The sequence below is a fragment of the Asterias amurensis genome, chromosome 17 (genome assembly GCF_032118995.1).
Source record: "Asterias amurensis chromosome 17, ASM3211899v1".
Lineage (NCBI taxonomy): Eukaryota > Metazoa > Echinodermata > Asteroidea > Forcipulatida > Asteriidae > Asterias > Asterias amurensis.
The window spans coordinates 14,492,933-14,520,911 of record NC_092664.1 but is presented as its reverse complement, the minus strand read 5'-3'; the positions used below and the strand labels follow the sequence as shown (position 1 = coordinate 14,520,911).

Below are 27,979 nucleotides of genomic sequence, written 5' to 3'. Positions count from 1 at the left end.
TCAATCCAAGAATTCCCCTACTAGCAGTGCAGCCCAAAGGTTGAAACACATATCGCAAGCACGTGACTTGGTTAACACGTGTAAAGTTATATACGACTTCTACATTTTCCAAAGAAGTACGCGTCTGTTGTCCTCGTTTCATGAAGCGACTTTAAACAAAAATAATGTATATGATATGAAAACCCAGCCAGAGCTTGAGGTGTTCGGGAAAGAGATCCGGTATCAACTTCCATTGTGATGCCCTCTTGCAACTTTTCTCATTTAGTAAAGAATGTTTAATTATCTTTATTATTTTGTGTGTAGTGATTTGATTGTAAATTCAGAATGCAATTCGGTCGTTGGACTGCAAATTGTTGAATGTTTTTAAATAAACTATAAATCACCTATTGCTGTTCGCGTCTGTTGCATGATGTAACTTAGACATTGATTGTTTCCTAATGGTAAAGTCGGTCTTGGTTTGGTAAGAACAGTGCGATGACTCTTAACGGGTTTGTGGGTTTAATGTTTAATCTAACTGTAACAGATCTCTCGTAAAAATATTCACTTCTCATTTGTTGGCACCTCAACATATCAAGAACGAAACCAAAAGTAATCAAGATTCAAGACCCCCCATTTCACTTCACAAGGCTCGCAATGTCGCAATCAAAGATCTCATTACAGCCAAACGTCAAACTTTCTCCATGCATATCCGCTCATCATCCACAGCATACCTGCAACTAGCTCCTGGGTCCAATTTCATATAAGCTGCACAACAATTTGCTAAAAACAGGATTACCCACCAAATTTCACTTAGGTGCATTCTGCTTGTTACTGGTAATCATCTGTTGTTTAATTATTCTGAAAATCACGTGGAAATATGGTTGGTAATCCTGTTTTTATCAAGGAAGAAATTGCATGCTAAGCAAATTTGTGTGCTTAGCAGCTGTATGAATTTTGGGCTCTGGTCCCCTTGCCCATCGGTGAACGAGCCTTCTCCGTGTGTGCTCCCAAACTTTGCAACAATCTCACCAAACTCAACAGTTTGTCAGTTTCACAATTCAATAGTTTTATCAAATGGGTGGGGATAAAAGTCATCTACAACTTTCAAAAAATTCAAAATATCTCAGATTATTTTTTGACCTGTGTACTGAGGACAGTGGAACATGTTGAATGGGATGGAAAGAGATGAATATTTGTAATGACATTGCATTGTTTTAATGAACGAGAACGTAGAACGAGAACGTATTGATGGGACCAGCTTGTTTCACCATCCGTTTTACCTGTTCTCTCTTCCTTGGACATGATTGGACAGATCGGGGTCCTGGGTCCGAGTCCACGGGGCATGTAAAGCACAACATTTATCTAGGGGCCGGAAGCACATAATTATTCTCCGTAAGCAGCGCATTGATATAAGCCCTGTCCTACAAAATACGCATTGAAAGTACTTGATTGATTTTTCTTTAATGATATAAATTGTGTTACAAAATAGCTAACATATAATATTTTAAATAATGGTGCAAACCAAAATGATAATGTACACTTATTTGTTGTACTATAATATTACCGTTTTGTTAACATATTTTATCCACATAACTTGTGGCTTAATCAAATACAATTATTTGTTGGTTATGATGCGCAGGGTGATTTCACAAAGAGCCAAGATTGATCTTAAATGAACACGTTGCTTTGGATCGGTCGAGTTGGTCTGTGAAAAGCGTTTGTAACCGTTTGTTATAAAAATGCACATGGGTAGAATGATGTTGTAAAAGTAGAATACAATGATCCACACATACATGTCTCGAAATTGCACGGTTTGCCTTTTACCTTGCGACAAACACGGTCGGCCATTTATGGGAGTAAAATTTTTGACTCCCATAAATGGCCGACCGTGTTAGTTCGCACAGTAAAAGGAAAACCACACAATTTCGAGGCAAACTTGTGTGGATCATTGTATTCCACTTTTAAAACATCATGCCAACCATACTCATTTTATAACAAACGGTTACAAACGCTTTTTATAGACCAACTCGTCCGATCCAAGGCAACGTGTTCCTTTAAGTACGAGTCAATCGTAAATTGCTAAGTGTGATGACGCAATACAAATCACTATGTTGATATTGACTACTCATCCTAATTAATCTTTAGTGATTTGTGAAACCGAGCCCACTAAACCAGCACTATAATATTGCACTATTATCCACAAACAATTATTAGCTTACATTAACTCCCATTTAACTTGTTCATGTTTTTTCAAGAATCGTGTCTGTTGCTCATGTTGCGTATGTATGTCACTAAATCGCTAAAAGTAGATTTCACAAAGCATCTTTATTATGATGTTGAGACAAGTTGAATCTCTGTGGAAGATACGAAACCTAGCTATAGGCACTGAACACTATTAGTATATATTCAACATAATGTGAGACTTTGAAACGCTAGGTGGCTACAGACTTACCGGGTAAATTTCCCATTGTTTACGTAGTTCTGAGCGTGCGCACATAACCGAGAACAGTTGGTTGTACCTGGTAAGTCTGCTGCCACCAAGCGTCCCGAAAGTCTCCAATTGTTAGCAACTTGGTCAAAAACAATGGCGAGCTGTTGATGGCATATAACATTGTGAGAAACAGCCCCCTCTGAATTAACGTAGTTTTTGAGAAAAAAAAAACCTAATAAACTTTCTGAAATACTTGAACGGACTCAATTCGAGCCCTCAAGTTAGGTCTCGAATTCAAGGCACATTAAAACTGGTGCGACAAGGATGTGTTTTTCTTCCATTATTATCTCGCAACTTCAACGATCAATTGCGTCAACATTTTCACAAGTTAGTTGTTTTATGCATATGTTGATATACACCATGTGAGAATACTGGTCTTTGACAAGATACCAAACGTGTTCAGTGCCATTAATGCAATACACACTTGGTATAATGCTACATGAGTCTCAATGTTGTTTTATGCATATTATTTTGAGATACACCAAGTGAGAATAATGGTCTTTTGCTATAGTGTAAGTGCCTTTAAAAAAGATAGTCCAATGTCATTCTCGTTGTAAGTGAGATAAATCTACGCAGTTATTTTGGTCAAATTTTCACCTTATACAAATGTACAGTAGTATATTTTTTAATAGGTATATGTTAAACAAAAAGAAAACTTTACAAAAATACTCCAAAACGAAACGAGACAAGCTTGTAATATAAAGTGTTATTTAGAATAATTAATGCGGTCCATAAGAGTATACATTATGTCCCGCAGCCTCTCAAATTAATAATGCACCAAATTTGCCTGCTTTCTAGAGTAGCTTCAATATCTTCAAATACATAATTATGAACGTGTGAATAATAATTTTCAAAATTATCAGATATGTTTTACATTATTGTCCTTTATCTGGAAATAGATGCACACCATCCTAAATCTTTTCCCGGGATCTATATGTTGCGGGAAAGTAGGTCATTGCGGATAAGTTGCGGATTGATTGTGTTCATAGGTAGATGTTTGCCCACATCAAAGCTAATTTTATCCGCATGTATGACCACTGAGCATTCTGTCTATAGATTTACCCACATGTACACAAAACACGCCTCGATTCATAACCAGCATGGCCACTTATTATAGAAATCTCTATGCCGAATTGTAGCGTATAAGTTCATTAATAGTTATATTAGAAAAATATGCAAATACATAAGTTTAAACTCACTGATGCAAATACTGTTACGATAATAATTACATAAAATATTTGTTGATTGAAATCTTAATTATGTGATAATAAATCCTACAACAAACATCTTAATGACACAATAATATTAGAATTAAAATGCAAGATTATTAGTCGTATATAATCATATTTTAGTAAACAGCAAACGAAGAGCTTAAACAAAGCACAGTCATTAATATTGGAGACTTTCTGAAACGATATGTGGCAGCAGACCGGGTAAAGCCATTGTTGTCAGAATTATGCGCATGTTCAGAACTACGTAAACAATGGAAATTTACCCGATAAGTCTGCTGCCACCTAGTGTTGGAAAGTCTCCGATTTATGTCATATGAAAATTTAAACTCACTATCAGTAGCACAAGACAACAACATCAAATCTGCCGACAAAATCAAATCTGAAGGGCATACCTAAAACTTCACGGAGGCAACAAAGGCGACTGCATCAATGGTTCCCTGCGTCATTGCCTTGGTGCCCTTGAAATACTCCATTGCAAATTTACACTTTCATCATATTATGGGTGTCCTTCCAAGGACAAAATGCCTTGGTGCCCATGCCGTTTTTAAAGCAAAGCATACAGGAAACAAAGCATATACCAGGGAGCGGGAATGATGATGTACACCACTCATAAAGACATAATCATTTACTCGCATGGGCAAACATATAAAAACAATGGGCACTTCAAATAGTTATAATATGTAAAATGTAAGCTAAAATAATATTATTACTGTAATGAAATGGAATATCGGCTCCCGGGCTGTCGCCCACCTGAAAATCAGGGCTTCGTTTGCAGTGAACATGCCGGAGGAATAGTCATCCTCATAATTGGTTGTATAGCCTCGCTCGCTCGGTCATTAAAACACTTCTTTTCTTAGAGGTATTCGGAATTCACAAAATAGTGAACTCATCGTTTTGGATAAAGATAAATCCAAATAAGTTGTTTTTTAGTAATCTCGTGATATTTGATAAGTATTTGTTCTCAAAGTTTTTAAGTTTTCAGAACTCGTTAAATAATGAACTCATCGTTTTGGATATAGAGAAATCCCAATTAGTTGCTTTGTTATCTTCTATAGCACTGGATCAGTTTTTTTATTTTCTTTATCTTGAACTATTTAATTGTATATGCGTGGCAATACTTTTAAGGGATCATTACATATTTGTTTGGCCAACAAAAGAGTTGCTGGCGGTGTTAGCACTTTATGTAATCCACCATATGCATCAACTGACATAAACTGTTGAAGTTTAAAATCGATCGGTCATCTGTGTCTTGAGAAAATAGTGAAAACCGATTGCAAATTTTGCATGACATCGATTTAAAAATAAAATGAATAGAACGGTCAGTGAGCGATTAACCCCGAACGGAAATTTTTTTTTTCATTAATTCCCATCAAATAATGACACTTCAGACAGAAATGTCAAGGGATGTTTTCCATTATCCTCATCAATAGACCGTGTACGATTTATGTAAATCTGTGATCTTTTTCTTACCAATTCTGTACAGTTCGTTTAAGTTTACCAACACAATTCGGAAAATAATGAACTCTTTTTTTTTTTTTTTTTTTTTTTTTTATGTTGCTTTTAGTTGTCTTCTGGCATCGGATCAGGATTTTGTTTTTACTTGTCTTGAGCTATTTCATTTTATGGGCGTGGTAATGGTTTTAACTTATCAGAATTGAGAAAATAGTGATTTATCTTTTTAAGAAAGAAAATCCCACTTAAATGCATTTGTTATCTTCCGCCAATGCGTCAGTATTTGTTCACACTCATCTTGGTGAACTTGGTCATATTATTATATGGGTTAGAATGTTTTTAATTTTTCATAATTCAGACAGCAAAGGACTCGTCTTTTCGGAGAAAGAAACATCCCACTAAGTTGCACTTTTTATCTGTTGGCAGTGGGTCAATTTGTTCTCACTCATCTTGATGAACCTGATCAAGTTATGGGTTAGATAATATTTTCTTTTAGTTTGCATAATTCAGAAAATAATGAACTTATCTTTTCGGAGAAAGAAACATCCAAACTAAGTGCTGAGTTATCGTCTGGAGTGAATCAGTATTCGTATCTCACTCCTCTTGATGATTATTTTTAATTTATGGGTTAGATAATGTTTGTTTAAGTTTTCATGAATCAGAAAATAATGAACTCATAGTTTATGAGTAAGATACATCCTACTTAGTTTCATTTGTTATCTTCTGGAAGTAGATACTGCACATTTGTTTCCAGTTCTCTTGAGCTTAGTTATGGGCGTGGCAATGTAGCAACAGCCATACTTTCAATATTGACTTCGTTGGTTCCCCTCCGGATGCGGAAGTAACCCATCTCCCCCCACAGGTTACCCCAAGTGTTCTGCACAATCCAGTATTTCTCCCCAGTTTCGGGATCGTCCCCAGAGAAGCCGTACCCGACCACTAGGACCACGTGGTTTGTCGTTAGCCAGGGGTTGTATGTATCCGTCAGCTGAGTGTGCTTGTAGATACCGCTCCTGGGATTGAGGATTGAGAAGAAAAGAAATTTAAATGTAGGGATTTATTTGTGATATAAACACAGTTGTTTGTTATTAAAGGCAGTGGACACTATTGGTAATTATTGTCAAAGACTAGCCTTTATAGTTGGCGTATCTCAACATAAGCATAAAATAACAAACCTGTGAAAATTTGAGCTCAATCTTGCGAGATAATAATGAAAGAAAAAAAAAACACCCTTGTCACACGAAGTTGTGTGCGTTTAGAGGGTTGATTTTGAGACCTCAAGTTCTAAATCTGAGGTCTTGAAATCAAATTCGTGGAAACTTCCTTCTTTCTCGAAAACTATAGCACTTCAGAGGGAGCCGTTTCTCACAATGTTTTATACCATCAATCTCTCCCCATTACTCGTCACCAAGAAAGGTTTAATGCTAATAATTATTTTGAGTAATTACCGATAGTGTCCACTGCCTTTAAGGGAGTATGGTACAATTGTTGTATTTTTACACGTGCCTCGATCGAATGCAAATTATTCAAAACTTCAAAGATTTCCCGCTCCTTTTATACTTACATATAATAAAGGAAATCATCGTACACCTCGAAGCTCACGGCGATCGGACCGTTCCGAAGTAGCTCGATTTTCATCAAATCAGCATTACAGGCGCCGTAAAAACCGCCAATGTAACGGTAGTCCGAGGTCTTGAAGCGACGGCAGGTTACGGGGCGACATGGCTCGTTGTACTCCGTGTACGGGAAGCAGGAATCGTCCACCAGACCAAAATCTTGACCGTATTTACCTGTTTGGAAACGTCATCAATTTTATTGAAATTCATCAAATTATCAACTCATTGTATTGTGTTTTATGTTTGGTTGAAACTATAATAATTGTAGTAATTTTTAGACGAGCAATCAATTATTAAAAGTAAAGCTATATATGCATCGCGATGCTACACGCTCTAAATTGGAGGGATTTAAAAGTTAATCCCAAATGATTGTAATTAGGGACCAATCCATTTAAAGATTTGAAAAAGAAAAAGAACAAAATATGAGAATTTAAAAATAAATCTGAACGATTATTCCGATCCTCTTTTATGAGCGGTGTACGCACAGGGTATTGGGTGAAATCCGAGCAAAAAAAAAAAAAAAAAAAGACAAGAAAAGAACAAATGTATTTATTGTTTTATTGCGCGTTTATTTTGAGGCATTGCGGTATACAACTATAAAACATGGTATGTTTACATGTAAACTACAGCATGGTCCCGTTTGAAAGCTTAATTAAATGTTCAACTATTTTCTGTTGTTCAAGATGCATTGCGGTACATTTGAAAGTTGGCACTTGTGCACGAGGGCTATGTTTTTTTCGGCGTTTCGATCAGTTTACATTGGAAATCTTCTGCAATTGATCATGGGTTTGGTTCTTATTGATTATTGACTTTGGCACTCTTCGTATGCATCACTTTAAAGACACTGGACACTATTGGTAATTGTCAGTGACCAGTCGTCTCACTTGGTGGATCTCATCAAATTTGAGCTAAATCGGTCGTCGAAGTTGCTAGATAATAATGTAAGAACAAACACCCTTGTCCCACGAAGTTGTGTGCTTTGATTTCAAGACCTCAAATTCTAAACTTGAGTGTCGAAATCAAATTCGTGGAAAAATACTTCTTTCTCGAAAACTACGTTACTTTAGAGGGAGCCGTTTCTCACTATGTTTGATACTATCAACAGCTCACATTACTTGTTACCAAGTGAGGTTTTATGCTAGTAATTATTTTGAGTAATTACCAATAGTGTCCACTGCCTTTAACCAAAAGTTAATTAAACCTCATGATGTTTTCTTCTCTTGCACTCACCAGCAACAAGATACGGAAAGCCACCTTCGCACTTCTGCGCATACTCAGAGCAGCTGACGATCTCCTGTGGCGAGAGGAGCAGCTTGATTGAGTTATTAGTCAGGACCCGGTACCTGGACTCCTGTAGGGCCGTGGAGGCGAAAGCGTAGCAAGATCCGCAGATGCCCTGGTCCCGTACGGGAGGGGTGAAGCTGACTCCGCCAACATTACGCCAATCAAACTCATCAGGTAGGTGGGCGCTTTCTGTTGGATGGTTCAAAAATTAAACCAGTGTTTAAATTGACCAAAACACAGACTAACCCCAAACTTAACATTTCGATATTGTGCAATTGATTATTATAATTAAAGCTAAATGCATATTGGGCGCGACATACGAAAGACAGGGCTACAAGATAGACCCATAGGACTTGCCTTTAATTATCCACAATACCCCACAAAACAATAAAACATAAATAAATAAGTAAATAAATAAATAAATACAAATAAATGAGCAAATCAATAAAATATTCCAACATAAACCGGAAAAAAAACCACTCCAACAGATAAACAAATAAATATAAAAATATCAATAAAATAAACACAAAATTAAAATCATTGTAAAGGACTCTTAACACCACAAGAAGTAACACCGTATTTTAAATGCCGCTGTCACCGTTGAAACAGTTATGGTGCCTCCTGTATTCTTTATGATCATTGAATCACGGTGTTAATATAATACCTCAAAATATATAATTATACAGTATTCTTTTTACACTTTTTTTGTTATACCCATTCCTTGGAATTGTTTATTAAATGTTTTGCCTGCACGTTAATCCGAGAGTAGCAGTTTCGAATCCCCACCGAGTGTCTCTTTTGTTCTTCCCCAAATTAAGAGTAAATTAAAACAAAATGCAGTCGTTAGCAGCACGATATGCTACACCAGTAACGAAGAGCACGAAGTCGAGGTAAATTATCAAGAACCAGGCATCGGCGGGTTTTAAACCACCAGTTGAAAACCGATTAAACACACTTTAATTCCCATTCACAAACCTCAGACAGTTACGCTATTCCCATTGGTGGAGAGCGCGTCACGTGGGTAGGTATTTATGAATGGCATGAACGTCATCGTACATCCTGATATTGCTTATACTATTACATGTTGTGTTTTTTTTTTTTGGGGGGGGGGGTGTCTGGAAAAAGGGGGGGGACTTGTGGGAAGTTGAGTTAGGTCTGACGACAGAATGTTAGTATCTGACTGAGAAAGTAGGTCACGATAATGGCACTGGGGATTTCTGAGGTTATTTAATTAACCGAATTTTCGGGATTATAGATTCGAAGTCAAAAACGCGAGACTCCCTGTAAATTGAACAAATCTAGCTATATTGCCATGCGACGTGCATACTGATCCGTGTTTCATTATTTATAAACGGGCAACTATTTGTTTTTTCTTTCTCGCGGTACGTTCACAGTGATCTAATTAGTTTAGGCCACGCACTGAGATTAAGCCCACACAGGAACCCCCCCCCCTTCTAAACATAGATCACTTCGGTTGAATTATTTGGTATCTTTAAAGCAATGTTACAGATTGTCCATTGCTAAGCAAAACATTTGCTGGCAGTGTATGCACTTTATGTAATCACCATATACATAAACTGAATAAAATCTGTAGAAGTTTGAGATCGATCGGACATCTGGGTCACGAGAAAAACATGGAACAACCAACTACGCTGATTAACAAATAAAACGCCCAGTAAGCGGGGAAAAAACACTCCAAACGGGAATTTGGTTTTGTTTATTTCTCATCAAATAATATGATGTTTCAGACAGCAATATTTCAAAGGATGTTTTATCATCATCATAAGACAAATTGTATGTAAAATGTGTTCTTAGACGAGTTTTTTTCTTACCAATTCTGTAAAATGTTTCTTTAATAAGCATTCCCTGTTGTGAAAACTATTTGTGTGGTGGAGGAAACTCCGGACCGGACCTCACTAAAAATAGACCCCCCTTTTGATAGTCTTCATGAGTTTGAAAATCTGTTTGGTTGTTGGGATATTATGCTCAGACTTCACCTTCAAAAGTTGAGAGGAAGTTTCTAATTGCAGTGGCGTACCGCGTGAATTCAATGTCAGCTCGCGAGGACGTGGTGTCATAGTAAACAGGTTATTTGAAACTTGAACTCTTCATAATTTGTAACTATTTTAAAGATCAATTCAAAAGCATATAATAACCCAAATCAACCAGGAGTCATCGTTACTTAATTAGGCGCATTTCAAGCAAAATCTATATCACCTTTAATAAACACATCTCGTGAAACTACTATGCTATCATGACAGAGCATGAACTAAAAGTTGGAAATAGAACGGATTATTTTTTAGAACGGTCACACCAGCGTTTTTGTTTTTTTGAAGTATAGGATGTCTTGATCGGGGTTCGAACTGGGTGGGCCTATTTATTAATGAAAACCAGAATGTTGTCGAAGAGCTATAATACAGGCCAAATTGATACCGAGTCAACATGTTTATGGCAGTCGTGACCAGTTGTCTAGTTCCGAGGCAACACCTAAACATGTGGTTCCAAGCCGCTGCAAATTGTGTAAAAATAGTCTGGAACTAAACCATGAAGGCCATATTTAAAGGCAGTGGACACTATTGGTAACTACTCAAAACATTTTTTAGCATAAAGACTTCCTTGGTAACGAGCAATGGAGGGGTGTTGATAGTATACAACACTGTGAGACTCCCTCTGAAGTAACGTAGTTTTTTAGTAAGAAGAAATTGTCCATGAATTTGATTTCGATACCTCAGATTTAGAATTTGAGGTCTCGAAATCAAGCATCTGATAGCACTTAACTTCATGTGACAAGGGTGTTTTTTCTTTCCTTATCATCTCGCAACTTCGACGACAAATTGAGCTCAAATTATTTTCATAGGTTTGTGAGAAGACTGGTCTTTGACAATTACCAGAAGTGTCCAGTGTCTTAAGAGTTCTTGATATATTTACGGAGATTAATTTGTGTTTTTTTTCCCCGTTGTTTATTTATATGTCATATATACTATTCACACCTACATAATAATATACACTTGTAAATAACCTGTTCTTATCTTTGTAACTGCCATCATGAAAAAAAGTTGTTTCTTAACTGAATTGAATTGAATTGAATTGAATTGAATTGAATTGAATTGAATTGAATTGAACACTAATCTGGTTCTATGAAACGAACAGTGTGAAGACAAATCTGTTTCAATACCACTGCCAATGTGAACAGTATCTTTGAACTAAACCAAGGCCACTATGAACAATGTGGTGCTTTTTTATCCAATACTAATTTGAACAATAATCCGGTTCCAACATAAGTGTTAACATGGTTCTTCTAAGCCAAGGCCAATGAACATTATAATACTCATGGTTCCTTATAATAGCATTAAAAGGAGTAGTCGTCATCGATCAAACTTGTAACAAAGTAAATATGATAGCATACGACCAACGTTTTTTTATTATGGTATTACAATTACATAAACATTATCCAATACGATTAATCATTCCGCGTAGCTATTAAAGAAACAGGAACTATTTCACTTGTCCGGGGGAGTTCTTTAGACAATACAAAGTCTCAATTTTATTCAAAACAAGGGCAATCCTTCGGATATAAAATTGATACACTTTCTTTTCAGAGTCATAATCAACATGCAACCCGTACTTTTAACTGATAAAAATTGATTGCCTTTGAGCGGGGGTGAATTCATCAAATAATTACATGATATAAGTCAGGAAAAGGTTGTTAATAATGAAACCTCCGTTAAAGCCATTGGAACCTTTCGGTACAGAAAAAAAAAAAAAGGTCACAGATTTACAAATAATTTACAGGGTTTACAGAAGGTAATGGTGAAAGACTTCTCTTGAAATATTAGTCCATGAAATGCTTTACTTTTTGAGAAAACGGTAAAACAATATAAATTCTCGTTAACGAGAATTACGGAGTTGTTATAAACACATGTCATGACACGGCGAAACGCGCGAAAACAGGAGTGGGTTTTCCCGCTATTTTCTCCCGACTCCGATGTCCGATTGAGCCTAAATTTCCACAGGATTGCTATTTTATATATAAGTTGTGATACACGAAGTGTGGGACTTGGACAATACTGTTTACCGAAAGTGTATAATGGCTTTAAACAATTTTTTACAGTTTCTGTTGTTATCAAGAAAGGCCTTATTTGATTGATACGTGTGTGCGTAGCCAGTAGATTTGTTGGATAACTGTTTATCTACTTCATGTACATAAGAATCCCATTACAATCCCATCCCAAACCAGATGTATAATCTATCAGAACATAGGCAGGGCTCGATTTAGACACCAGCCCGGCGTGCAATCAATAGTCAAGAGTGCCAAGTCACCACTAAGGGCTAGTGAAAATTTGTGCGGGCTGAGTCAAAAGTACAGCTGACTAGCCCGACGGGTTAGTTAAGGAAATAACTTAGTACAAGGCCTGATAGGTAACCGTTATTATGGTAGTTTGAAGACCGGAGAATTTGAAGACATTATTTAAGACGTTTTTTTTCGTTCATGCTTCCATAAAGACGTCAACAAGATGGAGCTAATTAGCCCTGGCAGCATCTTCACGCCTCCGTTCACGGTCATACAAGCGTGTCTCATTACTAGGGGTGAAGAATTCTCTTAACAAGGTGCAACATCTGTTACAGAGATCTCATGCACAAAAGGGCTCCACAAAAAAGATATTTCAATGAGTTGGGGATTTCTCAGTATTTCACTTCGACCTTTGCTTATTAATTGTGTGTGACGTCTTACGAATTACCTGTATAGGGACAAAAACTAACGAAACCATTATGATAACCTGCTGTGAAAATTTAAGGATTTTTTTAAACTTCACTGCCGCTGAGTGAGTTTTTAAATTGTGGACGTTTCGACTATAACCTGGTAATTCTCAGGAGACTCTCAAGTTAACCATGCAGTTTTGGCTCCGTTTGACATGTCTTCATTTATCGAACAGTCTGTTATATAACAACAATTAAGGTCACAATGACTATCCTACATAACCTTAATGTTGTATACGTTATCCAGAATGTCATGGGGAAGTCTTAATATCAGCGACGTCAACTGTATGATTTCCCGTAAGACTGAATTTAGTGTATGTCTTCTTCTTCTTGATATGCAATTATGTGAAAAAGGACATAATTGGGTGCCGTAAACTTCTGTGTGTGTTCCGCAGGCATTTAATCATGTAGCATTGTACCATAATGTGTATTGCAATAAGGGCAATTGACACGTTTGGTGATTGTCAAAGACCAGTTTTCTCATGCTCTTGGTGAATTCCGATGTATGCATAAATTAAACAAACTTAAAAGTTTTGCTCAATTGGTAATAGAATTTTTAAGAGCGAATAATGAAAGAAGAAACACCATTGTTGCGCTACTTCGTGTGCTATTATAGACGATGTGAACCTTGTTTATAATAGGTGGACCTTGTACATTCTTTCAGTATTCTGGCAGGCACAATACTACACACAGGTCCTATGGGAAAGTTGACATTTTGTGTCATAATTTCCACATAAAACCAAGAGTTATGAAAGTAACAGCTGGTCAAGTTTTGAGATGTGCCCCCTTTCATCATATCAAAAGTTGATAAGAATTAGACAGTGCAATCTCCACAAAATTTAAGTTTCTATGTTTTCTTCCATTGAGCTGTGTGCACATCATGCCTGCAGGAAGTCCAGGCTCTGTGGCTCTTTTGTAAACATGTGATGTCACAGGTCACATCGTCTATGCATAATAAAAGGCTTCGGCTCATTTTATATTTTGTTATTATTTGAGTGAGGAATAAAAAACACAACAAAGTTTGTTACTTCAGAGGGAGCCGTTTTTCACAATGTTTTATAACTATCAACAGCTCCCCATTGCTCCTTACCAAGTAAGTTTTGATGCTAACATTATTTTCAGTATTTTTTTTTACCAATAGTGCACAGAACCAGTGCCTTTAACTTGGTGTTGTGTGCTCCGTTGGCGTTAATCTTGTAACATTTGAACATGTTTAGTTGTTGTGTGTATTGCACTAAACCCAAGGAAACTCGCAATACATGTAACCATAAGAATAACCCCTATCAACCATGTGGCTGGTTGTGTTCTCTCGTCTTTAACCGAATTACCAATCAACGACAAGCACCAGACACAACATATTTTTAGTATTACTATAATCCTATTACATATTCGATACCCGAGCAATTATTACAGAGATATAAGTATATACGAGCCTTTAAAGCCATTGGAGAACCCACTCTCGGGAAACCACTCACTGTTTTATACGAAATTGAGAAATAATAAATCACAATAAAATATCCTTTTCTGAGATGTGTTTTGGCGACCAAGAATATAAACATTATTTGGGCTAAGCCTACTGTTAAATTTTTGTTTTGGTTTCCTTTTGGTTGTGCCGCGAGTTGGGTTGTTTTAACGCTACGAAGTGTGGACCTGAAAACGAAATAGATCCACGTATTGCTTGGACTTTGAAGACCATGTGGACTTACACACGTCCACATAGTGTTAATACAGTTTTGAAGAAAACGATATTCTTTTATGCATTGGTAATTGTCAAAAACTAGTCCATTTCAACATATGCACAAACATAACATACATGTGAAAATTAAGTTAGATCTCAATCATTGGTCGTCGAAGTTGCAAGATAATAATCGAAATCAAATTCGTGGAAAATTACTTCTTTCTCGAAAACTATGTCACTTCAGAGGGAGCCGTTTCTCACAATGTTTTGTACTATCAACCTCTCCCCATGACTTGTCACCTAGTAAAGTTTTATGCTAATAATTATTTTTAGTAATTACCAATAGTGTCCACTGCCTTAAAGGAACACGTTGCCTTGGATCGGTCGAGTTGGTCTTGGAAAGGCGTTTGTAACTGTTTGTTATAAAATGCATATGATTAGAAAGATATATTAAAAGTATAATATAATGATCCACACAAGTATCACTCGAAATTGCGTGGTTTTCCTTTTACCTCGTCGACAAACACAGTCGGCCATTTATGGGAGTCAAATTTTTGACTTCCATAAATGGCCGACCGTGTTAGTTCGCAAAGTAAAAGGAAAACCATGCAATTTCGAGGCAAATGTGTGTGGATTATTGTATTCTACTTTTAAAACATCTTTCTATGCATTTTATGACAAACGGTTACAAACGCTTTTCAAAGATCAACTCGTCCGATCCAAGGCAACGTGTTCTTTTTAAGTGTATACACATAGAGCTGCTAAGCACACAAATTTGCTAAGCATGAAATTTTTGCCTTCATAAAAACAGATTTTCCAACCAAATTTCCATGTGGTTTTCAGGATAAGCCAACAACAGCTGAATACCAGTGACAGGCAATATCCATCAAATGAAAATTTTGTTGGTTATCCTGTTTTAATCAATGAAGAATCTTCATGCTAAGCAAATTTCAGTGCTTAGCAGCTCTATGAAATTGGGCCCTGGTAGTAGGTGGACGCATTCCCCAAACCTAGGCTCCGTCTCTCTCCCTATAGATGCATTTGTTATTAGTAGCACCACACACAAAACACACTGCCCGAATTGCGGGAGTCGGAGTCCAACCAAAGTTTGGAATACACCTCATCATATAAATTATATTTAGGTATGATTTGAAACTTTGCATGGGGGAAATACGATATAGAAAGGTTTGCGGTAACACCATGTAATGACTATCTCTGATAAGATGGGGTGGTTCTGAAAAGAACCGTTGGTTTCAACTCGACGTTTCGATCAGTATGCTCTGATCGTCTTCTGGAGAAATTATATTTAATGTCGGTGTGAACAAAGATACACAACAAAGACCAAAGTTTATCTAAGTGAAAAAAATAATAAAGTCTTACTTTGTTATAGAAAGTTGTTTTTCTCCAATCGATATATTATCACCGTAATAATGGTCTTCAAAAACTTAACCAAAGCAAAACATCATATTCAGTCCAGCCACATTAAGTTTCTGGTTTACCGACCAGTAGTTTTTTTTTTAAAACCAATCAGTGAGTTTGATGTTTTCAACCTGTACTTTCTTGATTCAGTTCATTGTCTATGTATACGCTCTATTGCTCAGATGACACCGTCACACTGGATACACCTGTCTCGTATATAATAGGCACCATTGGGCTATATAGTTCCCTGCGTCATGTAAGATTATTGGTAGTTCATCAGTGCGCGATATTACCTGCTGGTTGCCGAAAAACCCCTCGGCTCGACCGGATATGACTTCAAGCATGGCAGAAATTCAATTTACATTTTTAAAGCGAAGTTGTGATTGTCGTGATACATAAAAACACATGCATTTGCCAAATAAAAAAATGTTTTGTGTTTAAGTTAAAGTGTCAACCATTTTCAAGATTTCTGTCTGTTTTTAATATTGTTAAGGCTTTACCTTCTTGCCTTGTGCGTGATTTTATGTTTTTGTTTATTTCATATATTTATTTCCTATAATTTATTGTTACATTTGACTTTTTTTATAATGATTCCCATTATCCAGTTATCCATCCTGTTTTAATACTGGCGCTGAAATACTTTTTATGCTGAAAAAAGTTTAGTCTTAAGGCCCGGTCACACTGGACTCGGTAACGAGAACGAAAACGAGCACGACGTTAACAATGCACGCCCTTGATTGGTGGAATGAGCGAGTGCGTATTCTGTGCGGAGCATTATTCAACCAATAATAATGCGTTCTCTTTGCGTCATTGTCGTTCTTGCTTTCGTTATCGCTACAGTGTGACTCGGCCTTAAACCCGAATGGCTAAGGCCTCAATTGGGTCTGGAAAATGGATCAATTCTGACCAGTTAACCTTTTACAGCGTTCCCTGCCGTAGTATTGGGCTTTGAAGTTCGTTCTTGAAGGGGTGCATCAATTTTCCTCTGTAAGGACCACCTCTATAAGGCAAATGTAAATGTGTATTGGAACCTTGCCGAGTGCACCATAGAGAAAAAGCACGTGACACCTCGGCAGTTGCCGTGGGTGCCGTGGATAATTTCGAGACCTGTATTAAACTGCGTTATATGAATTAAGTTGATGAAAACTTACCAGCTTTTGTGATGTCATTTGGTACCGTTGGCGGAGGGTAAGCGTTTTTCCATTTCCTGCCGCCGGCCCTTCTCTGTAGATCTCCCATTGTGATGTTGTCATACCGGCTGTACCATCCCGCTTTCCAAGAGGTCTGTTTTCCATTTATTTCTAGATAGATGAAAAAGTATCATAGTAAAGGGACATCAGCAAATTTCACGAAATGAGAGGATAAATCCTATTTTAAGGTAAGACGAGTACTAACGGTCCTAATTTAGAATGGGTTCAATGCGCCCTTCTGTGTTTACGAAACTTAAAACTCGTCATGAATCCTAAGTTTAACCCATAGTTAGGAAGAGATTGGTAAAAATGACGGATTGACATTGAAACATGACTTCTCACTTGGAAGTAACTACACGCGTGCATTAACCGTCATTGTCACAAAATAAGCTTTGATAGAGCACCGTCTTTGATCATGACGACAGTGTCCCTTTAAGGACTGGGAGGGGAAGCAAGGCAAAAATCAATTTAGACCTTTGTTATTGTTTTTTTTCTCTTCTTTATCATGGTGCAGCCATGTTGATTTTACTTCCATTCGAAACAATGTAACCATATTGCGGCTAGAAGGAGAAATAGTCTGGTTACTTTTTGTACCATGAATACTAGCAGCCATTATAGCCCTGCCGGCCTTAAGGCACTTTCGTATACTACTGTAAATGTGTACAGCACACAGAGGAAGAGTCGAAAGCACCCATTATTGTTATTGCAAACAAGGTACATGACCAAGATGGTGGCAGCATGATAATGTTTTATATATGGTACAATATAGCCGTGTCCGAGATGCGGCTACGGCTGTTGCTTATGGCAACCTGGCTTCATTGTTTGTTAACTTGATAATTCAACAGCAGCCACAGTCACTATTACACAAAAAGCTGACAGTGAAATTTGTCAAATTTGTCTCACACGCATCAGCCCCAAAGCTGGCACTTGTATAAAATAGTTTCATAGCCAAACATCGCCAAATTCATATGTTTTTCACTCATCTTCTGATACTCACTGTCAATAAACTCCGCGTTCTGTTTGTAGAGCCGACTCTCGTCCAGTTCGCCTGCCGTGTAGGTAGGCGGGGGTTTCCCCACTCCCGGCCCGGCCACTTTCTCCCCCCGGAAACAAGCCCAGTCCCTCCCGTCGGAGTTGTGCACCCAACCCGACGTCACGTTGCAATAACTGATGACATGTTTCTTAGTGATAACTTTGTAGTCGTTGAATCCGAAGAACTTTTTGCCGTGAATGACCACCTCGAACCCTTGGTTGTAAATGAGGGTCCAAAATCCCGTCATACCTTTTAAGCAAATTGGGGAAAAAATTATAGTTCAATTAGAAACAAATAAAGTTTTTGTGACGTCACAAAAGCAAGGTGTTATAGTGTTGCTTATCCACGACTATTTTGCAAGACCTCATTATTCAAGATTCAAGATTTTAAGTTCACAGTCGATGGTTGGTGTAACCAGATGACTCTGGAGGACGATGACGTACTCATTTTAAAGGTCGTCAATACCTTTCCTTTAGAGACACTGGACACTATTGGTAATTGTCAAAAATCACACTTTGTGTATCTCAACATATGCATAAAATAACAAACCTGTGAACATTTTAGCTCAAATTGTCGTCGAAGTTGCGAGATAATAATGAACGAAAAAGCACCCTTGTCACACGAAGTTGTGTTCTTTTAGATGCTTGATTTCGAGACCACACATTCTAAACCTGAGGTCTCGAAATCAAATATGTTAGTGAGAAACGACTTTCTTTCTCGAAAACTACGTTACTTCAGAGGCAGCCGTTTCTCACAACGTGATATACCATCAACCGCTCAGCATTGATCTCGAACAGATAGGTTTTTATGTTAATTACCAATAGTATCAAGTGCCTTTAACATGAAGATGTGCCATAATTATTGAAAATTCGAAACACAATCATGATTTTCACGTCCCATGAAACAATAAAACAAAATATTACTCACAACCATGGTTTTCTTGTGCTTGTAAATCTACTATTTTGTTTCATAAATAAAAGCTGCAATTAAATTAATTTTGTTATCAAATTTCGAACAAACAAAATGGGCTTTACCACAGATTAGTCTTTTGACGAGTATCGTCTTATGTGAATAAACCAAAAATACAATACAAATGAATAATAATGTAAATAACCATAAATTAAACAAATCATTTGTTGTTGTTTTTTTAAACGGCAAGCAATTGTTATTCGCCTGACGTTTTGAGCCTTTCGAAGGCTAAAATGACAACGAATCAACTTTGAAATGTTATGTGACTTTATTCAGATGTTGCACACATCAGTACACAAGCAGGTTATGGATATTTGTTTAGCAGTCTGGGTGCCATACCTTTCTTGTCCACTGCTACATCCGGGAAATGTAACGTCACAGTCCACCTTGAAACAGCCTTCCATTGGCGTGAGCAGTCCACCTTGTTTGTTTTCCCACCCTGCAAGACAATGGACAGAAACAGGCAATGGACCAATAAGTTTCAAAGAACAGTACTGGATTGGGTTTAAAAACAAAACAGTTGCTGACAATGTAGGACCTCTATACCTAAACTGACAAACCTGTAGAAGTTTGAGAACGATCGGCCATCTGGGTCACGAGAGACGATTGAAAACCGATTACATTTTTTTTCGCGTGACATTGATTAAAACCACTGAAATTAATGAAACTCTCACTAAAGGGGAATACCAGGTCGTGGCCGTGCGTTCGACTCGGGCCTTTATCCCACGGCCACGACCACGACGTTTAAGAACGAGTCAATACTCTTAAATCCGATCCGTTAATCAATTCCATTTTGGTTCAAAGGAGTCCGATATCAACTGTGTAAAAACTTATCTTTTTTTCCCGACGCCGAGTTATTTACACGTGTTGCGTGTTTATGAGACAGTTTTCGGATATGCATTAAGTGCGAGGTTGGTGCTAATTAACACAAATGCTATCCGAAAACAACCGTTGATAAACAGCTCCAGCTGGTCAATATCAACCGTTTAAACAACTACATGACGCTTTTTACTGATAGGAATAGCGAAACTGTCTTACGCATAAATGAGCGATAAACTCAAAACTGGAAATTGCCAATCACATTGGATACTGCTGTGTTAACTTTTGACAGCAGTATGGAGATAAAAGTGAATTTAATTGTAATCAATCACATTTCCATATTGGCGAGAAAAGTGAGAGAAAGCTAAGAAAAGTAATTAAAGAAAAAAAAAAAAAAAATGAAAATAATTGTTGCAATGGATATGGAGCAAACCAAAACGGGCCATTGCAGAAGTCAGGTTTGTTTGTTTAAATGCCTGACAATCACAAAACATACAAATATTAAAGGGACACACCGGCTCACCGTTTACGCAATTTAGGGCTGTAGAATCATAAATAATGTTTTTATAGATGGTTGCTGTAAAAAAAAAAATCATCAAAATGTCACGTATTTAGCGAACAATTATTTTTAAAAACCAAAGCGGCCATATTACCACCTTCCGTTAAACGGACTCTTTGAATGTGAATCTTACGTTAGATTTTTCACCATTATTTACATTTTGTAGCGATAATTTGAATACCTGATCTTTTTCGTCAACTATTTGTAAATAATTTTGTAAAAAAAAAGATTTTAATTTGGTTAAGTAAGTTACTTTTAGACGGCTGAAAGTAAAACTAGCCCGGAAGGTCACGTGATTGTTTGTACCACTGTTTGGTTAGAACAATCACGCGACCTGCGTTTTTGTCTTAAAATGCTCAAAAACGGCTAAATTTGATGATTTTTTTATGGACTGTTCTTCTTCATTCCTGGAATACTGCTGAATTCATTTCTAAGTCTATTTTGTAGCCCAAATAGCCCAATTCGGCCGGTGTGTCCCTTTAAGTATTGTTTGAAGCTTTTTTTGCATGGTGTGGAGAAATAAGAGGAAACCATAAATAAATAGTCAACTTGCGGGTACAACCATGTGTAAACCAAACATAAATATTTCACAACACAATAAGAGTAAACGCAAATAACTGCGGAACTACAGTAGGCTACACATAATAACAACAACTAGTGAAACAAAAAAAGTTTGATATTGAAGGGGATATAGTATACACCAACAAGAAATAATATATTTGTGTCTGGTGAATGGAATGTTAAAACAGCCTTTAAATTTAATGCTATCAAGCACCCTTCCCTGGACAGATGCTCATCAAAGTTAATTGGGCTCAATGCTTAAAAGATCTTTTTCGAACGAGGCCTTTCAACCAGTGGAAACAAAGATATTGTCGGTGATATAAAATACATAAACAGGAAATAATATATTTGTGTCTGGTGAATGGACTTTTCAAGAAGCCCTTTAATTTATTGCTATCAAGCACCCTCCCCTGGACAGATGATCATCAAAATTAATTGGGCTCAAGGCTTAAAAGATCTTTTTCACACGTGGCATTCTTGTATCGTCTGGTCACCCGACCCCCCCCCCCCCTCCCATCCCCTCCAACAAATTAAATAAAAATAACAATACAAAATAAAGGAAAGTGGCAAACTTTCGCTGGTTGTTGGTTGTGGTTTTGTTTGTTGTATCTGTTTGCACTTTTCCCGAGACGAATTTATTGTTGTTCTCATTTGTGGTGAAAGGTCACTGCAAATGTAGAAAAAGACCGGTTTGGCTTATTATAAACCAAAACTTGCTTATAATACAGCTTTAAACTACCGATTGATGTAATGGCCAGCTTGGGTCTTAAAGATGCCATGTCAGATTTTTGGCCTCAAACATTAAAAAATAATTTTTTTTTGAGTGAATGGTATTTCAAAGAGTATCACCTGCTCTAACGAAAAAAAAGTTTAACTTTACTTTCAATGGTCAGGAACCATAACGAAAGTTTAAAACGTTTCTTATAAAACACATAAGAATTGGTCACGTGATATATTGTCGGGATCCCGACAAAAACTAATTTTGAGCACTTTATTTCACTGCTACTAATAATCGGCGGACTTTTTCGAGCAATGGCTCAAATGAAAGCTTGTAACTTTCTCCCATCCCATCCCTTTCTGACCCCCATCAAAATAATTTTTTGGTCAAATCGGCCAAAAAACTGACATAGCATCTTTAAATTAATAAAACAAAACATACTCACCGGTCCGATGTAAAACCTCCATTGACCCTGTATGAGATCAAAGGAGCAATTCGCTGGAGTATCAGCGAAGGCCAAGGGAGTTGTTCCGCCGTGAAATCCAAGATGAACACCCATGAGAATTGTACAGAGGCCCGCTAAGATATTCCTGGTTAACCCTGGCCCGGGCATGGTGGTTCGGTGCTTGGGGGACTCAATATCCAACTCTGATGGGGGCAATATGATTGTAATGTTAGGGGATCTTATTGAAGGAACGATGATGGATAGAGAAAAAAATACTTATTAATGTCACACAAGAAAACACATAAACATAAGATTCGACTTGCCTCTGATCAATCTCGGAGGTCTGGTATGAAACTGCAGCTATTGCAAAGGTCGTGGGTTCAAATCCAACATGTGTAAAATGTCTGGGGTTTTTTTTTCACAGAACTCGGGAAAGTACACAGTGCTAACACATTGAATATCACACAAGAAGTTCAGAACAGCAAACTTTCCCACCTAAGCACACTCTTGAAACTTCCTGGTTGAAATCAACCAATATCCCGGGTCCTTCGTGGCCTGACCCCGTTCTGCCATTTCTGGGCGAGTCTAACACAGAAAATTATGTGCCAACATTGTGCAGTAATGTGCAAACTTTACCCCGGATCCTGGCTATAAGTCCTATTTTTAAAAGCCACGTCTTAAATGGGTCAGACCATCTCGGATCCGGAGTCTGAGGGTTAAAAGGCCTTTACAAAACATGAATGTTTAAATGAGTCGGTAACATAAGTTGTGTACAATTTTTTGCACGATTTCTGTTTCCAAAAGCAACAAACTCAAGTACACAACTCAGTGGTTAAGTTTCAGTTACAAAATGTTTATGTAATGCTATACTTGCACTCAGTCAACTTTTACCAAGTTTTACCCTGATCATGAAAGTTTTACAGAATTTCTGAATGTTCTGCATACTTGAATTTAAGAGTATTATAAGGATGTCGTTATCATGTGCTTTAATACTTAACAATTATCAGTAGATTGCTTTAATTTCAAAAAGTACTAAGTTCAAATGAAATAAAATTGATATTAATGACTGTTGTAGTTAACTAAACAATATTCTGTTCAATGGTCAAATGGTCAATGGCATCAATGACGTCATTTACTTTATTCCTTAAAGACACTGAACACCATTGGTTTTTGTCGAAGACTAGTCTTCACAGTTGGTGTATCTCAACATATGCATGAAATAACAAACCTGTGAAAATTTGAGCTCGATCGGTCGTCTAAGTTGTGAGATATAATGAAAGAAAAAAAAACATGTCGCACCATGGTCACACGAAGTTGTGCTTTCAGATGCTTGATTTCGAGACCTCAATTTCTAAATCTGAGGCCTAGAAATCAAATTTGTGGAAAACTACTTCTTTCTCAAAAACTACGTCACTTCAGAGGGAGCCGTTTCTCACAACGTTTTATACCATCAACCTCTCCCCGTTACTCGTTACCGGGTAAGGTTTTATGCCGATAATTATTTTGAGTAATTACCAATAGTGTCCACTGCCTTTAAATGAAGGTGAAGGTGTACCACAGCCGAAGCCTTACACTAACAAAAAGTAAATGCCTGAGATTATAGCAAACATTTTCAGTGTCTGATCCGTCTAGTAAAGGTTTATTTCCTGTTTCGTTTTCGTGTCAGCGACCCTGGTAATCACCTCTTCCACATTTTTGATGATAATCCAATCCCGTATTGTCTTTTTTTTTTCCAAAGCCGAGTGTGAACTCAACTTCCAGCACCCATATGTTCCGACAACTCCATATACAGATTTTGTTTTATGTACATCAACATTGCCCCTGTCGTAGTGCTTTAACAATGTGGAATCTTTTGTTTCTAAATCGATTTAAAACAAAAAAATGAAAATAATCCTTCAAGAAAAAAAGGACACAAACAGGAACATCTCTTTTAGGATGGCAATTCTGTAGGCTCCTACTATAGAAATACAAATTGCAACCAATTACGTTGATACACTAATGGGCTTCCTAAGGAAAACACATTATGGATATCGAATCATTAGCTGGTCGAAAAAAAACATAATCTCTACATCAAACGCTTCGCAATCGATTTAAATAATTTACCTCTTTTTGGTGGGTTTCTTCGGTGAGAACTCTCCGAGTCTCAAGACGTGGTGCAAGCCAAATTTGAAAGCCGCTCTTTAGGCTGTCTCTATGGCTGTTCTGCACTAACTGCGTAGGCGTCCGTCCACGAGCGCTAACCTAATAAAAAGCAAACCAACTCGCTGATAGAAATCTGTCGGGTAATAAGCTACTAATCACGTGAATTGTACCTCCATAAAATAATTATGGAGGCAGTGTTGCGAGATGGTTTTTTTTCTTCTTTCTTTTACATTTCTTGTGGACAGGAGCTGATGCGTGAAGACATGGTCTGTGCGTATGTGACGGCAGCCTGAAATTGACTTTTTTGTATAGCCATCGTTTGGTGTATAGTTGACTGTTTGATGTCTTGATGTTTTAACAATTAATTGTGAAGTTTGGTTTTGTTTTCGTTTGAAATGGTTTTGATACCTTCAGTATTCCATGAAATGATTCCTCCATCACTGTGAATGAAGATGTATGCCATACATGTATAACATACATGTAGAAATTTCAGCTTTATAAACGTCAAGTTTTGGAAGGGGGTATGTTCGTGACGTCCCTGTTAAAGGCAGTGGACACTGTTGGTAATTAGTCAAAATAATTATTAACATAAAACCTTTTTTGGTAACGAGTAATGGGGAGAGGTTGATGGTATAAAACATCGTGAGAAACGGCTCCATCTGAAATGACGTAGTTTTCCACGAATTTGATTTCGAGACCTCAGATTTAGAATTTGAGGTCACGAAATCAATCATCTGAATGCACACAACTTCGTGTGCAAGGGTGTTTTTTCTGTCATTATTATCTCGCTACTTCGATGACCAATTGAGCTCAAATTTTCACAGGTTTGTTATTTTATGCATATGTTGAGTTACACCAAGAGGGACGACTGGTTTTTGACAATTACCAATAGTGTACACTGTCTAAGGCCTTTCTTGAAAATGTACAGCAACTGGTAAATTGTTTTTACAAGCTCGCCATGATGAGTGTATGTTTACATTTTTACGGGATAGTACTGATGTCCGAACTTCTTGGAAATCCCGTTCAAATAACTATCATTATTTGCTTTTGTTGATTTATTTGTATAAATTGTTTTGTTTACATTGTTACGGAGTTTGACTGTCTATCGCATACACTTTGGGTTTCAATAACGTTGTATTTCCCATTGCACATCACCATTTAATATGAATATTCTTATAACTGCCCCATTTTAGTGCAAACTTGAATGAGACTACCGACGATAAAACTGCCGGTGAAAATACATAAACAGTTCACAATAACATAAACCAACTTACAGCTTTGAGAGCCATATTGTAGTTAACATATTATATATCACTTGCCAACAGACTGATTACATTTCACCGTCTGTTAAACAAATGTTATTTGGTGTTTTCACTCACCGGAAATTGTATGACGTTATTTGGTCAGGCATTATTGGTTATAGTGAAACATCTTACAATATTTATATTTTTTGTGTATAAATTTTACGTTCGCGTATTCGAATATCTAAAGTATAAATTACATATACTAAAATAAGACAAAGTAAAAGACATAATTTTGCATCCGCAGAGTAGGCACTTAAAGAGATTTCTGTGCGAAAAGCTGCCGCAAATCTGAGTGTTTTCTTTTTTTATCCTGACGCAAAACAAAATAAAAAAAATAAAAATTGCAAAGATGATTTGAATCGACAACTGTTTCAATTCAGGCGAAATGGAAAAATCAAGACATTTAATGTAATTGGCTGCGAAATTGACAATGATTTTTTTTTCTGTCGGTTGCCCCCTCGTGTCTTCCTTGAAAATACTTCATGAATGGTTATCATTTCCCAATGAATGAGACACGAGCTGCTCTAAAACGGATTCTCTCGTCATGTTTAAGTTAAGGCTTGGACACAATGCGAAACATCTGCCATGCAATCTCTCCTTGGTATTTTCTTGCTTTTATTCAAAATAACGTTAAAGGTGTCACGCAGTCCACTTTGCCTAGACAAAAAGAGCCTTCACTGTATGGTTGCATACACGTAGGCTTTATATTATACAGCAATTATAAAGGCGCACTACATCTGGTATAAAACCATTCAAAGGCGCCGGTCATTTAGCCATTTAAATGCATACATAATGATCTTTGTTGTTATACAATGATCTCTATAAATGCATATAAATGAGCCCTTTAATGAGGTTTGTTATTCCAAACATCAACGTATCGTTATCAAATGCTAAATAGTACTTCCAAAGGGGCATTTGCAGACGACGCATCACCCAAACCCATGGTGGTACTATAAGTAGGTTTACGATAAAGAAGAATTACATATTACACAGATGTATCTGTTCAACGCGTCACTGCTACGGTGAATTTTTGTTTTCTTAAAAAAAAAACCCACAAAATTGTATGTATTGTTTCTTGCTCACAATATATGATACTGATAGCACCGTACAGTTAACTGATGAGAGATGTGCCTATCTCCGTTGGAAAATACAACATTAAAGTCATAGGACACTATTGGTAATTATTCGACATAAATATTAGCATAAAACCTTACTTGGTAACGAGGACCGGGGAGCTGTTGATAGTAACATTGTTAGAAACGGCTCCCTTTGAAGTAACGTATGTTTCCGAAAAAGACGTTATTCTTGATTAACATATCTGAATTTGATTTCGAGACCCCAGATTAGATTTCAAGGTCTCGAAATCAATCATCTGAAAGTACACAACTTTGTGTGACCAGGATGATTTTCTTCCATTATTACCGTGCAACTTGGATGGCCAATAATTTAGTTCAAATTTTCACAGGTTTGTTATTTTGTGCGTGTTGAGATACACCAAGTGAGCAGACGGGTCTTTTACAATAATATAACCAATAGTGTACAGTGCCTTTAATGTTAGGGTGCAGGCCACGTAAAGAATGTACTTTTAATTCATATTCAACCACTTCGGTTCAGGTTAAGAATCAATAACCCGTTACGTCTTCTGTTGGGGTTCCGGTGCAAGCCTCCCCCCCGACTATATAAGCCCGCCTCCTTGATTAAAACGCCAGCTGAACTGCAAGTCATTCAGTTTGCGGTTAAATAATTGCTTATTAGATTGTGCTTATTAGATAGTATGACTTCTCCCTACTGCTGTTCTGCTCTCTGGATTTGTTTTTGATTTGTTTTCCGCTGTTTGTCATTTATTTGAAGTAGTACGTTGTATATACGGTATCCCACTCCCAAGAAAATGAAGAAGATGTACAAGTCGGTTTGAACTCAGATGTAAACAATAACAGGACATTTTGAAATAAAATCCAATACACTAAATATTATGAGACGTATCTTTTAAAAGCATACACTAACATGAACAAGCACGTAGCACTGTTATTTAAAATTACTTGGAAACGTGGTACCCTATTACAGGACAAGTTGTCAGACAAGCAAAAGACATAGCCAAACTTACATAATTATTGGCGGATTTTATAATTCCGATACCGAATTTAATCCCGTCAGTATTGCTATTGCGTGGACTGGTCTGGAAAAAAAAGCGGGAGTAAAAGAAAAGGAGGAAAGTAATTAAACATCACTCACTGTCGCAAAACACAAAATAAAAAGAAGAATCAAAACCCCAAACGACCCTGCTCTAAAGAACAAATTTGCGATAATCATATTGATTATAACGATGCCAA

The 27,979-nt window shown here is 37.1% G+C and overlaps 1 protein-coding gene across 1 annotated transcript; it reads right to left on the bottom strand.

Annotated features, from left to right (window-relative positions):
* Positions 1–1,249: 1,249 nt before the first annotated feature.
* On the bottom strand, positions 1,250–24,440 carry LOC139949942 (dipeptidyl peptidase 1-like). The gene is made up of 8 exons (XM_071948528.1): positions 24,307–24,440; positions 22,204–22,406; positions 19,441–19,540; positions 18,097–18,381; positions 17,061–17,210; positions 8,001–8,243; positions 6,719–6,944; positions 1,250–6,167 (listed from the first exon to the last, which is right to left on the bottom strand). Exons 2-8 carry the CDS (start codon positions 22,369–22,371, stop codon positions 5,924–5,926), a joined length of 1,416 nt encoding a protein of 471 aa, XP_071804629.1. The 5' UTR covers positions 22,372–22,406; positions 24,307–24,440; the 3' UTR covers positions 1,250–5,923.
* Between the last annotated feature and the right edge of the window lie 3,539 nt (positions 24,441–27,979).

Coding starts and splice junctions, on each gene's coding strand:
- LOC139949942 (XM_071948528.1), bottom strand. CDS start 22,371: ATGCCCGGGCCAGGGTTAACCAGGAATATCTTAGCGGGCCTCTGTACA. Junction 8,244..17,060: donor AAATGACATCACAAAAGCTG/GTAAGTTTTCAT, acceptor ACCATCCAACAG/AAAGCGCCCACCTACCTGAT. Junction 6,168..6,718: donor GATGATTTCCTTTATTATAT/GTAAGTATAAAA, acceptor CCTCAATCCCAG/GAGCGGTATCTACAAGCACA.